Source organism: Eptesicus fuscus, chromosome 18 (assembly GCF_027574615.1).
Source record: "Eptesicus fuscus isolate TK198812 chromosome 18, DD_ASM_mEF_20220401, whole genome shotgun sequence".
Classification (NCBI taxonomy): Eukaryota; Metazoa; Chordata; class Mammalia; order Chiroptera; family Vespertilionidae; genus Eptesicus; species Eptesicus fuscus.
Window position 1 is genome coordinate 1,419,963 of NC_072490.1, and position 12,310 is coordinate 1,432,272.

Here is a 12,310-nt window from a genome sequence, read left to right on the forward strand (position 1 = left end):
CCGCCCAGAGGCCCCGCCCTCCCCAAATGAGTGCAGACCACGCAGTGGGGGTTCACTCGGGTTTATTGGGGCCTGGCCAGGCTGGGAACTGTCCGTGCAGAGGGCACCCTGTGCGGCCGGGCTGGCGCGGCTGGCAGGGGTCACTGGCAGGTGTTGTAGATCTGGACCTGCAGGTTGATGTCCTGAAGCACGCTGCGCATCCGGGCCTCCAGCCCGTCCAGCTGGGCCGCTTTGCCCTCCAGCGCGCGCTCGTTCTCCTCGTAGGTGCCCTCCAGCTCTGAGAGAGGCAGGCCTCAGCCGCGGTCCACTCCCACGCGCCCCCCACCCCCGTCTCTGGTGCCCGCCCCTGTCCTCACCCTGCAGCCGCTGCAGCTTGTCCTGAGCCGCTTGCAACAAGCCGCGAGCCTCATCCCGCAGCTGCTCTGCGCGCATCTGCGCAGCCAGCACCCCCTGGGCCTTGCGCTCAGCCAGGGCCTTCACTGTCTGGTACTGGTCGCCCAGTGGGCCCTGCAGCAGCTGGGGATGTGGAGGGCAGGGGCAGGGTGGTGGCCCAGTGGAGACCCAGCCTCTACCCTCCCCCCTCGCGGGCTCTGCCTCAGCCTACCTGCTCAGCCTCCCTGGCACGACCCTGGGCACTGCTTGCTGTTTCTTCGGCCCTGGAGGCTGCCAGGCTGTTCCCTGCTCGTTTCAATTTCAGAGCCTCCAGGAGGCCATTCAGTTGCTGAGCCCGTTGCCCTGCAGAGCTCAGCGCCTGCTCTGCTCCCGCCATCCTCTCCTGCACCTGCCGTGGGGGGCTAGGGTTAACCAGGTCTCAGAGGCGTGTCCATCACCTTGGCCCTCGGATGCCCCAGAGACCACACCTGGTGCAGGGTCTGTTCCGTGTCTCGCGTATCAACCACTGCCCCCTGGATCGCCCCCTGAGCGGCACCCTGTGCCCGCTGGGCCTCCTCCAGTGCCGCCTGTACTGTCTTTGCCTTCTGCTTCTCCCCTTCAGCCCGGCTCCTGCGGAAGAGAGGGCATCAGGGCCTGCAAGGATAAGGACCAGGTGCCAAGGATGGGGGTCAAGGTCGGGGTCAGACCGTGCCCGCTGCGCATCCTGCAGCAGTCGCTCTGCCCGATGCACGTCTCCCACGGTGCGCTCCAGGATTGTGTCCACGTCGGCCAGGCTCCGGACCCGCTCGGCAATCTCACCAGCCAGGTGCTGGATCTGCTCAGGGGACGCTGGGATGGAGAGCTCCAGCACGCGGGTGGCCACCATCTCGATGCTGTCAGGGTCGGCCCCCTCCTCTGTGGGACAGTCCGGACTTAGGGACACCTTCCCAGCATGGGTGTGGGGACACGGTGTCGGGGCATGGACGCGGGGCTGCACGAGGGCTATGGGTTTGCTAACGGGCATAAGGATGTGACCACAAGGACAGGGGCTATATGTGGGCACAGACTCGGGGTCACGGACTTGAGGGCCACAAAGGGCGAGGGCTCAGGGGCCAGACACAGGATCATGAACACAGGTCCAGTACAGGTCCCGACCCAAGTGCGAACCCAGGAACACAGGTATAAACACAGACACGGGGAACGACCACGTGGCCTGGCGCGCGGGAGGCTCACGGCTCAGGAAGTCCTTCACGCTCTGGATGAGCTCCCGCAGCTCCTGGTTGGCCTGCTCCACCTGCCCCCTGGAGGCGCTGGCCTTGTCCAGGGCCGCCTGGGCCCGCTGCTGGGCCTCGCCGGCCTGCCGACGGGTCTCTGCCACCTGGCTGAGGATGCCACCACCTTCCTCCAGTGCCCGCTGCAGCTCTGTCTGTGTGTGCCGGGCCCGGCCCAGCGCCAGGTCCGCCATGGCCACTGCTCCGTTGCAGCTGAGGCCCCCACAGCGGGGCTGCCCGTCCTCGTCCCGACAACCGGCACCCCCACAGGGGCTCGTAGCACAGGGAGCATCGCCTGGAGCCCCGCACACCTGCCAGGCACAGGACAGTCAGGGCCCTGTGGAAGGAGCAGCCACCCCACGCCTCCCGCCTCACCCTGGCGCCTCACCAGCTCGTTTATGCCTGTTAGGCTCAGGCCGTGGGCGCGGGCAGAGAGCTCCCCCAGGGCCCGCTGGTTGGCCATGTGCTTGCGGTTGAAGTCCTCCCTCTGGGTACCCATCAGCACCTCCGTCCGGTTCCGGGTGCCGGCAGAGTGGCTCACGGGGCTGGGCACTGCCAGGGCCGATGCGTTGGCACGACGTCCTGCCTCTGCAGACAGGCTGTGGGCTCGGCGGATGCTGTCGTAGGCACCTACGTTGGGCAGAGGCAGGAGTCAGCTGAAGACCAGCCCTGGCCCCCGCACCGCGCGCCAACAACGCACCCAGGAAGTTGGAGTGCTTCAGCAGGTCCAGGTGCTGGGCGAGCTGCCGCAGCGTGAGGTTAAGTGCCAGACTGTCCCGCTCCAGACTGCTTAGTGCATGGTTGGCATTGAAGTTCTCGTCCTGCACATCTGTCAGCTGCGTCTCCAGCTGGGTCAGGTGCTCGGTGGCCTCCCCGATCTGACGCCTGTGCCAGAGACGAAGGAGGGGTTGGTAGAGGCTTCAGCCCCGGTCCCCTGGGCCGCTGCCCCTCCCCCACGCATCTGGGCCCATCCGCACCGCAGCTCCTCCGAGGCCTCCAGGAGCCGTGCGGTGGAGGCGGCCGAGGTGTTGCGGGCGAGCACGATGCCCTGCACGGTGCCCAGCTTCTCCTGGATGCGCCGGAAGCTGCTCTCAAAGGCGCCCAGCACACCCGTCTGCTGCAGCTCCTTCGCCCTCTGCTCCAGGCGCCGGGTACGGGCAGCCAGGTCCTGCACCACGCGGTCCCAGTCCCCAAAGCATGCGTGGCAGGGGTGGCAGGCAGGAAAGACCCCCGAGAAGCCCCGGGCACACTGGTCACAGCGCACGCCAGACACACCCGGGCGGCAGCTGCAGTGGCCTGTGGAGCGATGACACTGAGGCGTGTCTATCCCACGAGGGTCGCAATCGCAGGCTGCAGGAGAGGGCGGCCACAGGGTTATCAGGTGCCGGCGGGCATCCTGGGCGGCCCCCACCCACCCGGACCCGCTGGCCCCCTCACCGCGGCACTGCAACCCAGGGTCTCCCCAGTGAAGCTCCTGGCACTCAGAACAGGTTCGCCCACCGAAGCCGGCTCGGCAGTGGCACTGCCCTGTGAACTGGAGTGGGGGCAGGGCAGAGGTCAGGGCCTGAGGCGGACACTGGTCCCACCCACCAGGGTCCGGGAGGCCCCGTACCTCATTGCAAGTGGGGCCTGAGGCTCGGCTGGGGTGGCAGGCACAGGGTTGGCAGCCACGGCCACTGGTAAGATTCCAGAAGTTGGGGGCACAGCGGTCACAGCTCACGCCCTGGACATTGGGGAGGCAAGGGCACTGCCCACTGCTCGGGTCACAGCTGCACTGGTCCGTGGACGGGCACTGCCGGGGGTCTGTGCCCAGCGGGTTGCAGATGCAGCCTGTGCCAGCCAGGATGGACAGTAGTCAGGGGAGCCTGAGCCGTGGGCCCCACCCCGGCCACCCCGCCCAGCCCCCACTCACGGCGACAGCTCTGCTGGGCAGCCTGCCCGTGGAAGCCAGGCTTGCAGTGGGCACAGCGTGGGCCCTCCGTGTGGTGTAGGCAGCGCAGGCATTGCCCCGTGTGGGGGTCACAGGCATCGGGGTCCGTGGGGTCAATGTTCCCGCTGCACTCACAAGGCTGGCACCTGCCGCCTGGCCTGGATGGGTCCCCAAAGTGCCCGGGGGCACAAGCGTCGCACCGCAGCCCTGCCCACAGTGAGGGGAGGCGTGAGTGCCCTGCCCAGCGGCCTCACCGGCCCGCGCCCGCCCGCACCCACTCACCCGTGTAGCCCGCCCTGCAGTGGCACACGATCTGCTGGGAGTGCCCATCCCGATGGCACGAAGTCGCGAAGTGCCGTTGGCTCCCGGGGGCGTCAGGGCAGGGGCAGGGCCGGCACTGGCCCCCCTGTGGCAGCCGCGGGTCCCCGTGGAAGCCCGCGAGGCACCTGCGTGGAGGGGCAGGAGGAGCTGCATCGTCCCTGCGCGGCCTGCCGCCCGCCCCAGCCGCTCCGCTCCGCTCACCTGTCGCAGTGCTCGCCCCCCGTGTGGTCCCGGCAGCCCAGGCACGCGCCCGTGTGGGTGTCGCACTCGTCCGCGTGCCCGTTGCACACGCACGGCCGGCAGCTAGGGAACCCCCACTGGCCGTGCTGGCAGCGGTCGCAGCGCAGCCCGAAGGCCCCGGCTCGGCAGGGGCACTGCCCGCTGGTGCCTTCACACAGGCCGCTGAGCGAGCCCTCGGGGCTGCACTGGCAGGCTGCGGGAAGGCAGGGCTGAGCCGGGGCCGGGGTGTGGGTGGGGTGGGTGGGAGGTCAGGGGATGCGGGAAGGCAGGGCTGAGCCGGGGCCGGGGTGTGGGTGGGGTGGGTGGGAGGTCAGGGGATGCGGGAAGGCAGGGCTGAGCCGGGGCCGGGGTGTGGGTGGGGTGGGTGGGAGGTCAGGGGATGCAGAGGGCTTCAGGCGGCCCCGGGCTGAGAGCTGGGGGCCGGTGCAGAGTGGAGGAAGGGAGAGGGAGAGCCAGCGACGGGGCTGAACTGTGGGTCGGGAAGGGGCAGGGAGGGAGGTACCTTGACAGCCGGCGGGGCCAAAGCCGTAGTAGCCAGGGGCACAGCGGTCGCAGCGGCGGCCCACCACGGCCGGCTTGCACCGGCACTGGCCCCCGTGAGGGTCGCACTCAGAACTCAGCGAGCCCTGGGGGTCGCACTGGCAGGCTGTGGGGAGGGGGTGCAGGGCCGAGTCAGAGGGGCCCCCGCCTGCGCCGTGCCCCTACCCCCCACCACAGACACTCACGCAGGGCGCCGTTGTAGAGCAGGGCAGACAGGCTGAGGAGGAGCGGGGCGCAGGCCTCAGAGGGAGGCATCTTGCTGGGCACCAGGCCCTCCTCGTGGCAGCGGTAGCGCTCGAAGGTGGCCCGGCGCTCCAGGGCCGCTGCGTCACCCCCACTGAACATCTCCAGCACCAGGACCCGAGGCAGCAGCACCAGCTGTGGAGGTGGGCAGGGCCGGGCGAGGTTCGGACCCAGGGCCATAAGGGTACCGCCTGCCAATCACTGAGGTGGCCGCACTGGCCGCCTCTTCTGCCCGGCTCCTCCCATCCGGCCACCACTCTGGGTCCCTCCCAGGGGCCTGGCCATCTTGGTTGGCGGGGAGGGGACTGCTCACCGAGTCGATGAGCAGGCTGGGGGCCTCGGACTCGGCACGCCCCCCTGTTCTCAGCAGCTTCAGCTGCAGCTTGTAGGAGACGCCAGGCTCCAGGCAGACAGGCCTGGGCAGCACCGTGGACCTGGGGGCACGGAGGTCAGGCGTGGGAGTCACCCAGGGTCCCATACCCACTATCCTGGGCCCGCCCCCACATACAGAGCAGCAGCTGGGCAGGCCGACGGAGGGTCCTGCGTGTCTTCCTAGCTGGGATCACACGCCTGCGCAGAGCAGTCTCGCTAGAAGCCCTCCATACAACCTCGCAACCCTCTGGCCTCTTCACACTTGCGCTGACCTTGACCTCCGCCACCAACCTCTGCTCTTCTTCACCAAGGCGGCATCACTTCCCCTGCCCCTCTCTCCTGGGTCATCCCATCCGGCTGCAGACCACACCAGGGCCCGCCATGCCCCTGCAGCCCTCCCGCACCCCTGTGTCCCCCAGCTGAGTATGTCTTTGCTCTCCTGCCCACACATTCCTGAAATTTTACTACGGTCCTGCCTCCACGCTCTAGCCGCCCATTCCAGTGGTGTTACTGTCCCAACAGGCCTTCTCCAGGCATGTGGCCAGGCCACCAATGACCTCCGCGTAGCCAAGCCCCGCAGCCACTGCCGCGTCTTATCTGCTCACATTCAGCAGCAATGAGGTCAGCGCACCTTCCTCCCCAAGATGTGCTCCTCGCCTCTGCTCCGGGACCTGCCTCACTCCTGCTCCCCCTCCTCCCCGGCTCCTCCCCGCTGCCTAACACGAGGGTCCCCCGAAGCCTGGCTCCGGCCTTCCTGCCTTCCTCTGGTGGATTCATCTAAACCCATCTCTTTATTTTTTTCTTCTTAAAAAAAAATATTTTTATGGATTTTAGAGAGGAAGGGAGAGGGAGAGAGAGAAAAACATCAGTGATGAAAGAGAATCATCAACTGGCTGCCCGCTGCACGCCCCACACTGGGGATCGAGCCCACAACCTGGGCCTGTGCCCTGACTGGGAATCGAAACGTGACCTCCTGGTTCCTAGGTCGATGCTCAACCCCTGAGCCACGCTGGTGGCTCTAAACCCATCTCTTTAGTGACATGTCCCAAATGTACATCTCCTACTTCAGCCCTCCCCGCCACGCGAGAAACCGAACCCCCACCGCCCCTGGCCTGCTGCTGGGGCCTGAGACCTCAGAACCGCTCCTCCCAGGTCTGCGCCTCAGTAAACAACCCATCCCCATCCCGACGCCCAGACCCAAAGCACAGAGTCACCTCCACCGTCCACCCCTCCCCCCCCCACATGGTAACCCTTTGCTCTGCCGCTCGGACCCTCCCGAGCCTTGCTCTTCTTGCCACCACGACTGCTACGCCTCTGTCCAGCCCCTGCCAGTCAGCCTACCCACTGCCCCGGGCCTCCAGCGTCACCGCGGCCCCTACGTCTCCTCTCCACTCAGCCCGGGGGTCTCTGTGCAGCACAAGTCACGGTTGGCAACATGTCTACAATGGGTTCAGCCAGGTTCATTAGGCCATTCTCTCTGCTTCAGTGTCTATTTGAATATTTACGTGATAAATGTCTAAAAAGAAGTGATGAAAAAGTAGACAGAAAACAAACACCATCCAAAATGTAATAAGACAGCCCTAGCATTGGCCTGCAGACCGAAGGGTCCCGGGTTCGATTCCGGTCCAGGGCACGTGCCCGGGTTGTGGGCTCGATCCCCAGTGGGGGGCGTGCAGGAGGCAGCCGGTTGATGACTCTCATCATTGATGTTTCTCTCTCTCTCCCCCTCTCCTCCTCTCTGAAATCAGTAAAAAACATAAAACAAACAGACAAACGAAAAACCAACAAAATGTTACGAGATGGCAACCAGCTCAGGCGCAGCCGCTGGTGCTCAGTGCCCTTCTTCCGGGCGTCCCCGCAGGGGGCACGGCTTCCCTGCGTTCCTGTCCCGCCGCTGGAACTCAGAGCCCCGCCTGGGAGAGCTGCCTTTGTTCTGCCACTTCCTTCCTCTGACTAGGGCCATGCCCGCAGCGCCCGGCACACAGCGCTCGGGAGCAGCACGCGGACGAGGGGCCAGTGAAGGGCAGGGAGGGCCTCTCGGTGCCCTGCAGGGGGCATGGGGCCGGCCTCCAGCCCCCCCAGGGGCTGCCATCCGCGGGGCCAGCCATCCGGCCCTCACCTGGCGTCTGGCTGCAGCGTCCCTGAGATGCGGTCGTCCTTGGGCAACACATGCCCACAGGGGCTGCGGGCAGACACGGGCCCGGGGCGCTGCACGGCCACCTCTAGCTCCGCCCACTGCTCGGGGACCTGGGGGACAGGACAGTGAGGGAGGCGCTCCCACCCGAGGCGCAGCTCCGGGGCAGTAACAGGGGTCTGACCTGGGGCTCCACGCGCAGCAGCAGGTCGTAGTCCATGGCTCTGGGCACAGAGGTCACGAGGAAGTCCAGCGCCTGGCCTGCCCGCAGCCTCGCGAAGCCCAGGCCCGTCCAGGAGGGGGCGCCCCCGGGGACGGCCAGGCGCTCCACCACAGCCACCTGCGGGAGACCGGCTGTGGGCTCGCCTCTCTGCCAGCCCGGCGCCCCGCCCCCGCTCTCCAGCTGAGGCCCTCCGGAAGCCGACACCCAGCCCGCACAAGGCCCCAGCGCCCCTGCTCTCGTGTCCTGCCCCCCCCCCCCACTGCCCCTACCTGGCCCCGCGTGTCCTCAGCCTCCCACGTCAGGTGGTCCAGGAAGGGCCGGAAGTAGCCAGGTTGCACCTGGTCACAACGGCGCCCCACCATGTGGGGGCGGCAGTGGCACTGACCCGTGGCCTCGCTGCACCTACGGAGCACCGCCATCAGAGACCCTCCCTCCGGGTCCCCCCCCCCCCCCGCCCGGAGCCCCTGACCAGCACTCACTGAGGGTCCAAGGCGCCGCCCACGTCGCAGTCACAGGGCCGGCAGCCGAGCATGTCGTGGCTCAGGCCCCAGTGGCCAGGCTGGGGGAGAGGAGGTTGCTGGGGGCCAGGAACAGACCCCCTCGCCACCCCCAGATTCCAATGATGGCTCTCAGCCCCGCCCCTCGCCTCCCAGACCTGCCTCTTAGCCAGGACGGACCGTCAGCGCTCAGCACCCCCCAGTGGGCGCGGACACCGCCCCTTCACCCTTGCCCTGAGGCTAAGTGCTGACCCCCGACCCCAGCCTCCTCCAGGCGCACCAGGCAGCGGGTGCAGCCGTGTCCGGTCACCAGACGCTTGCAGAAACAGGTTCCACTCTTGGGGTCACATGGGGTGTTCCCAGGCACTGTGCCCCGGGCATCACACTGACACCCTGCAGGGGAAGGAGACCCGTCAGCCTCTGGGAGCTGGGGAGCACTTTGTGTTCAGGGGGGTCAAGAGTCAGAGGTCAAGGGGTAAGGTCAGCATGAGTAGGGCAGGAAGCACCTACGCTGGCAGCCCATGGGGTCGCTGGCGCTGAGCCCGAAGTAGCCGTCCCGGCACTGCTGGCAGCGGGGGCCCACCACGTGGTCTTTGCAGCGACACTGGCCCGCGACCAGCCCTAGTGCGGGGTCGTCATGGGGATCGCAGCGCCCACCGTCTCGGGAGCCCATGGGGTCACAGTCACAGGCTGAGGGCAAAAGGAAGGCAAGGTCACCCTCTCCACACCAGCCCAGCACCCTTCACCTGGCACCTCCCCCGCCCCCCGATTCCCAGCCTGGCTTCACCTATGCCCCCCCATCCCTGCCACCTGATAGCAGTCCAGCTCCCCAGCTCCCACCCGGCACGGCGGCCTCCCCCGCTCAGGCCCCGCCTCACGGCGACACGCGGCCGGGTCCCGCAGGTCCTTGGCGGGGTCTCGGTAGAAGAAGGGTCGGCAGAGCTCACAGTGGTGCCCAGCGGTGTTGTGCTGACATCCGTCACACACGCCTCCACTCACGTTGCCAGATGCCAGGTACACGGCCATGTCGAAGTGGCAGCTGTGGGTGTGCCCATGGCACTCGCACTCTTGGGGGAGGGGAGGAGAGGGCATGAGGGACCATGTCCCACGTGTAAGGGTATAAGAGGCCCTAGTGCCACCTCAGGTCCCTCCCAAGGCCAGGGGCCTGAGGAGCTCGAAGGCCTCAGCACCACACAGGGTCCCTGCCCAGAGCAGATGGTCAGGAGGGCGGGGGAGTCCTCGGGGCATCAAGGCTGGGCGTTCCGGGCCTGCCCATCACCCATCAGCTCTGGGTTAGAGCTCCCAGGCTCGTGGCCGGGCTTCCACTCACTCTTGCAGGCGTGGCTGTGGCCGTCCTCGGCCGGGCGCCAGGGCAGGTCGTGATGGAAGTCCTGACACTGCTCGCAGTTGAGGCCGCGCGTATTGTGTTTGCAGGTGCAGGCGCCATGGACCTGGGAGGGAGGCCGGGCCGCGGTCAGCACCGTCCAGCCGTGCCCGCACCTGCCCCGCCCCAGCCCCGCCCCCAGCCAGCGGCGCTCCTCACCATGCCCTCCGTGTGGGCCTGTGCCCCTGGGGCGGGCGCACACTGCGAGGCGTGTCCGTAGCAGAAGCAGTTGCCGCGCACCACCAGCTCGTAGAGGGCGTAGTAGTACTTCTCCCGGATCTCGCGCCGGGGGTCCAGCAGGTTGTCGCCCAGCGTGTGGAGCCGGGTCAGGTTCACCCGCAGGTTGGTGATCTTCAGCAGGTCTGAGTGCGGGAAGGGCGGGGGCCAGCTGGCCAGGCAGGCTTTCCCTGCCCCAGACTCCCCCAGGGGTGGCAGCAGCCAAGGTCACCTGGGGAGACCTCCCGTCTGCTGTTCTCTGAGCTAAATCTGACTTGGCACCTGCCCTGGGAAGCACCCAAAATAGCCACCGAGGCCCCACACAGTCCCCAGCCAGACGCGGGCTGTGCCAGCCTCCGGTGGAGCACTCACTCTGGATCTGCGGGCTGTAGGGGTCTGGCACGGGGATGGCAGGGTCCAGCACTCTGTAGATGACCTGGAGGGGCGCGGAGTCATCAGAGAGGCTGACCTGCCCTCAGGCCGCCCCCTCCGGCCCCAGCCCGGATCCGGCCGCACCTCGCCTTCAGTGGACGGCTCGATCTCTGAGTAGCGTGACTCACAGACGACGTCATCCCAGCGCCGTGGGGGGGCCAGCGGGACTCCCGGGAAGTCGGCGGCACAGTCATAGGAGAAATAGCGGTACACGTGCCAGGTGCGTCCGAAGTCTGCTGAGCGCTCCACCAGCATGGCGGCCGGGCGGAACGTCTGGGGGGAGCGGGTATGGCTGATCAGAGGGCCCCAGCACCCGGGTCCAGCCCAGGCCCATCAAGAGCTCTGCCCGACTGGGCCCTGCCCTCAAGCAGCCCACAGACAGGTGGGGAAGACCAGAGGGAGCCAAGCCATGACCAGGGAGGGTAACCACCTCGAGGGGGTCGGCTCAGGGGTCGTGGGGCCCAGGGAGGCAGCGCCAGGCCCAGCCTGGGGTCAGGGCAGCGCGGAGGCGGAAGGCAATGGAAGGTGTGAGGGGAAGGAGCTGCCCCCGCAGCCAGAGCTCAGCAGCTGAGCTTGGGGAGCTGAGGGCGGGGACTCTGCACAGGGGCAAAGGCGAGCCAAGCAGGGGTTGAAGCAGGCTCCCAGGCATGCCGGCACCTTGAAGGTCATGATTAGGTGCGTGAAATGGAACTCAGCCTCCAAGTCCAGCTGGATGGTGACCGCAGGGACACCTGGGGCAGGAGGCGGAGGTCAGGGGCCAAGGCCACTGGTGGGCAGCCCTGTTCACCCCATGCCCCGTCCATGGCCTCACCATTCTCTGACTGCCACCAGGCGGCCCGGCGCTGTGGTGCAAAGCTGGTAACCACATTCTGGATGCGGTGGCTGCTTGGGTTGTCTCTAGCGGAGTAGGGGTGCCGGGAGTCGCACAGGAAGCACTTCTTCTCATCCTGAGTTGGGTCAGGTCAGGGTCAGGGTCAGGGTCGCACCGGTGCCAGCCCCATGGGACTCGGCCCCCAGCCCACGCCCAGCGGCACCTGCAGGTGACTGACGATGCAGTAGGGCTGGGGGCCCTGCAAGCCGCAGGTGGAGGAGGCCGTCAGCCTGTCCGCTCGGCCCACCAGCAGGTCCCCCGTGGCAGGGTAGCAGCTTCCCCGAGAGCAGCCCGGCACGTCTGGAACTGGGGCCTGGGCCAGGGAGGTGGCCAGCACTGGGAACAGGGGTCAGCCTGTTGCACGGTGCTCCCCAGGCGGTGGCCCCAGGGCTGGCTCCCCCAGCCCCGCCATCCCATCCCCAAACCTCCAGCTTTCACCGGGCCTCTCACCGCTCAGCAGCAGGCCCACGCCAAGCTCCCAGGGCCCCGGCTGTCCCCGCGGGTCCCTCCCTCGGTTCCCTGCGGCCCACTCCATCCTGGAGGGCAGGGAAGTAGGTATGAGAGGTCTGGGGCCCTGCCCGCCCGCACCCTCCCCCGAGGTCCCGTGCTGACCCTGCCCGTGAGGGTCCGAGGCTGAGTCTCCACTCGGTCAGGTCCGGAGGTCCCTCCACTTGGCTGGGAGTCTGGCGACTTTGAGCAAAGTTGGGAACCGAGGCAGGAAGGAAAGCATGGAGTGGATCTCGGGCAGGATCGCAACCCCGTGCAGAGGTTCCCGCCCACCCACCTCTGAAAAAGACCCTCATTCTAGAAACCAGACCAGGGTCAGCTCAGCTACAAATTTTTATTGAGTCCTGATGCCCAGACCTTGGCAGAGCAAGGGGGAAGCGGGGTGCTGGGGGTTTCAGGAGACTGTGGTCAGGGGGTGCACTGAATGAGGGCCACGGCATGAGCCAAGGCTAGGAGTCTGGTCTGAGACTTCAAACGGCCCCGGGAACCTGGCCTTTGTCCTCAGGGTCATGGTCACCTAGGTGGAGGTCAACAGCAACTAGGCCTTCAGATCCAGGGCTCCAGCATCAGTAGAGAGCGGGAGGGCATGCGCGAGGGCGTCCAGCCCCCTATTCAGGAAGGCGGGCAGCCTCAGGACACTGGCCGGAGGGAGGGAGATGGGGAGAGAGGCCGCTTGCTGCCCGAGGCACAGTGCCAGGGCCTCCGGCTCCCCCAGTCACTAAGGCAGGTCGGCACGGGAAGCACGGTCTTCGTTCGG

General features: G+C 67.4%; 1 protein-coding gene across 1 annotated transcript; it reads right to left on the bottom strand.

The window, feature by feature from the left end:
- Window positions 1-45: 45 nt before the first annotated feature.
- On the bottom strand, window positions 46-11,742 carry LAMB2 (laminin subunit beta 2). The gene is made up of 33 exons (XM_054729733.1): window positions 11,659-11,742; window positions 11,497-11,582; window positions 11,210-11,382; window positions 10,987-11,122; window positions 10,833-10,906; window positions 10,260-10,448; window positions 10,116-10,179; window positions 9,687-9,889; window positions 9,474-9,594; window positions 9,022-9,210; window positions 8,654-8,833; window positions 8,424-8,536; window positions 8,126-8,205; window positions 7,916-8,048; window positions 7,608-7,763; window positions 7,409-7,536; window positions 5,231-5,351; window positions 4,860-5,052; window positions 4,637-4,780; window positions 4,096-4,327; window positions 3,856-4,019; window positions 3,556-3,780; window positions 3,256-3,473; window positions 3,081-3,177; window positions 2,621-2,993; window positions 2,344-2,528; window positions 2,032-2,273; window positions 1,606-1,954; window positions 1,080-1,287; window positions 861-1,002; window positions 605-781; window positions 357-516; window positions 46-277 (listed from the first exon to the last, which is right to left on the bottom strand). The coding sequence occupies exons 2-33, from the start codon at window positions 11,579-11,581 to the stop codon at window positions 141-143; spliced, it is 5,391 nt and encodes a 1,796-aa protein (XP_054585708.1). The 5' UTR covers window position 11,582; window positions 11,659-11,742; the 3' UTR covers window positions 46-140.
- Between the last annotated feature and the right edge of the window lie 568 nt (window positions 11,743-12,310).